Source organism: Python bivittatus, unplaced genomic scaffold, assembly GCF_059951505.1.
Source record: "Python bivittatus isolate LINGU-HERP-01145 unplaced genomic scaffold, Pbiv_v1 ctg000980_np1212, whole genome shotgun sequence".
Classification (NCBI taxonomy): Eukaryota; Metazoa; Chordata; class Lepidosauria; order Squamata; family Pythonidae; genus Python; species Python bivittatus.
This window is the reverse complement of record NW_028277125.1, coordinates 56039024-56042136: the sequence shown is the minus strand read 5'-3', so window position 1 is coordinate 56042136 and position 3113 is coordinate 56039024. Positions and strand designations below refer to the sequence as shown.

The following is a 3113-nucleotide window of genomic DNA, read 5'->3' as shown; positions in this document are numbered from 1 at the left end:
AGATTTATAATACATATTGCTCATTCCCTTGGCAGTACAAATACAGAGAATATATAAGCTAAGCAGATGAGAGACTTCATTTTCCAAACTTCATGCAACACACTGAACTCTGGTGGAACCTGACACACACCCAGGGCACACCTATAATTAAATATGATTCAATATAACTCACAAACTGCAGGACAGATTTTTCCATTTCTGTGTAGCTGAGTCCCTCTAGTGGTGATAGTATTTTTTACTACTTCAGCCTTTTAGCATTATTCCCTTTCTTAAAAGTCAGCAGTGCCAAAGCACTCTCTTTTTCAAGGCTGTTAGCAGGAAACTCAGCACAGGGGCCCCAGCTCAGATATTCTCATTTCTAAAGCGGTTCAGAGATGGCTTGTGGATCAAAAGAGAAATGAGAGATTCACAGACTCTAGCAAAGGCATGCAACAAATGGAGAGAGATGTCTTCCCCCAAATTCATTTTGAATATGTAGTGAAGACTGTGAAAAAAACCTCGATCTATGTATTTTAATTTGGCTAGGGCAGCTTGCTTGCTCTCTCCTTCCCTCTTGCTGTTACAAGAAGCTTCAGCGGATCATGGATTTGAAAATCAAATGGAATAGAAGACGCAGATGCAAAATGACAGGAATAAAGACACGATCTGACTTTTGGAGACAACAACTGTAAGTATATTCTTAGTGTAATAATGATTTACTCAGCTGCATGCTTGTGAAGTGACTGAGTTGGATTCACATGGAAGAAAAGAGAGAATCCCAGTGGACTGACTGTATCTGATTATTCCTAAGTGCAAGGAAGTGTCTGCTGAGGCTCACCTCCGCGTGTTTTCTTTTGCAGATGAATATATGTAAATGTAAAGTGGCCAAGCCCAAGATAAAATCGGTCCATCATCCAAGATGATTAAAAAAATTAATGGCAATACGGGCATGCTTATGGGTGTGTGGCACTCAAATTAATTTTACTGGCAAGAAAAGTGTAACAGTGGAAAAAGACAATGGATCCAGGGAACCTGACCTCTCAGAGCTTTCTTTCTGCAATCCAGAGCAACACCAGCAATCTCTTCCTGGGGCTCCAGCTGGTCCAGTTCTTTAAGCCTCTCATTATTCCTTGCTACTCTCTGGTGGTTTTTGTTGGCATCATTGGGAATTATCTCCTTATTTACGTTATCTGCAAGACCAAAAAGATGCACAATGTCACCAACTTCCTTGTGGGCAACCTGGCATTCTCAGACATGCTTATGTGTGCCACATGTGTACCCCTGACTTTGGCATATGCCTTTGAACCCAGAGGATGGATCTATGGACGCTTCATGTGTTACTTCGTATTCCTGATGCAGCCAGTCACTGTGTTTGTGTCTGTCTTCACCCTGACTGTCATTGCTGTAGACAGGTATTTTGCCATGGTTTATCCCCTTCAGAGGAGACTGACCATACCCATCTGTGCATATATCCTGGCTGCTATTTGGCTGCTGAGTTGCATGTTGGCTGCCCCAGCCTTGGTCCGTACCTACCATGCAGAATTCCCAGAACTGGACTTCTCCATCTGTGAAGAATTTTGGTTCAATAGGAAGAGGGATCGCTTAGCTTATGCCTACAGCACCCTCATCCTCACCTATGTTCTGCCCTTAATGGTGATCTCTGTCTCCTACCTGAGGATCTCAGTCAAGCTGAAAAACCGAGTTGTTCCTGGTAATGTTACCCAAAGCCAAGCTGAGTGTGACCGAGCTAAGCGGAGGAAGACCTTTCGTCTGCTCGTCTCGGTTGTCACCGCCTTTGGAGTCTGTTGGCTACCACTGCATATCTTTAATGTAATCAAAGATGTTGAAATCAAACTGATAGACAAGCAATACTTCAACCTTATTCAGCTCATTTGCCATTGGTTTGCAATGATGTCTGCTTGCACAAATGCCTTCCTTTATGCCTGGCTACACGATCGTTTTAGGGGGGAGCTCAAGAAAATGTTTGCTTGGAGACAGAAGAAGATAGGACCTCCCACAAATTGCATTGTGGCTAGTATGGTTTTGTAAGCATGGGGTTTCTTATTTCCCTATTTAAAAATCTTGCTATGCTATACCCGATGTGAAAGTTTAACCAGACATAGGTGATGTGGCATAAAGCAGTACTTTTTAAAACACGAATAAATTGTATCAGCAAAGGCCATGGTTATATGTTTTCTTATTTAGCACCATATACTCATCATAATCGCTATTTCAAAATAGTGGCTCATTGCGGTAAAGTATTTCACCTGTATATATGGGAGGAAAACATAAGAGAGACAGTATATGTGCTTTGTGAGGAAGTAATGGGGGTGCAAAGAGAGGAATTGCAATGAGTAAAAAAGGAAGCTGAAAAAGAAGTACCCCCACTGCTGAATCCATATAAGCCATGCCATGCTAGACTGGCTTATATGGCCTGTGGTGTGAGGGAGATGGTGGGATTTGTTGAGCTTGTATATTCTTATTGCTACCATGTTTTGCATGCATACATCTATAGAGCGAGAGAAAGGGGGGGGGGAGGGGGGTTGGCTAAATTTCTACAAATGTGAAATGTCATAAAAACATTTAAATTAATTAATAAATTATGAATTTTGAAGTAACATAAATATTGTTCTTAAAGCCCAGAAACTATGTGCTTAGCTTCAGCAAGATACAGTAGCTGAATCATACAGCCTTGGATTAGGGTTGCCAACTGAGATCCCATTCATCTGGATCCTCTGTCTCACTTAAAGAAAATAGAATCCAAATCTGCAAGTGCTAATTTGTGGTTGTACAAATTGTTAAAATTCAGGTATACCTTCACTGTTGAAAGGCTGTGATTAGGTCAGGCTCTTATCTTCACATGCTGGATGAAATGTAAAGATGGAATACCTCAATCTACAAAGGTCCTTGATCTGTTGGGGAAAAATTTAAGCAGGAGCCACACATAATGAAAAAGGTGTCTGAGAGGCAGAATGCCAACAAATTTGGTTTTTCCAGTAATTGAATGAATACTATGAAAGGATTAAGCAATTTGCATTTCTTCCAGTGACACAGCTCTTGAAGATGCAAGAGTTTCACTCTCCCAACAGTGCCACCTCTAAGCAAGGTAATGAATTCAGATTTTTGGAAACTAT

The 3113-nt window shown here is 41.2% G+C and overlaps 1 protein-coding gene across 1 annotated transcript; it reads left to right on the top strand.

The window, feature by feature from the left end:
• The first annotated feature begins 993 nt into the window (after nt 1–993).
• On the top strand, nt 994–2028 carry LOC103058220 (prolactin-releasing peptide receptor). The gene has a single exon (XM_007426938.4). It carries the CDS (start codon nt 997–999, stop codon nt 2026–2028), a length of 1032 nt encoding a protein of 343 aa, XP_007427000.4. The 5' UTR covers nt 994–996.
• Nucleotides 2029–3113: the final 1085 nt, after the last annotated feature.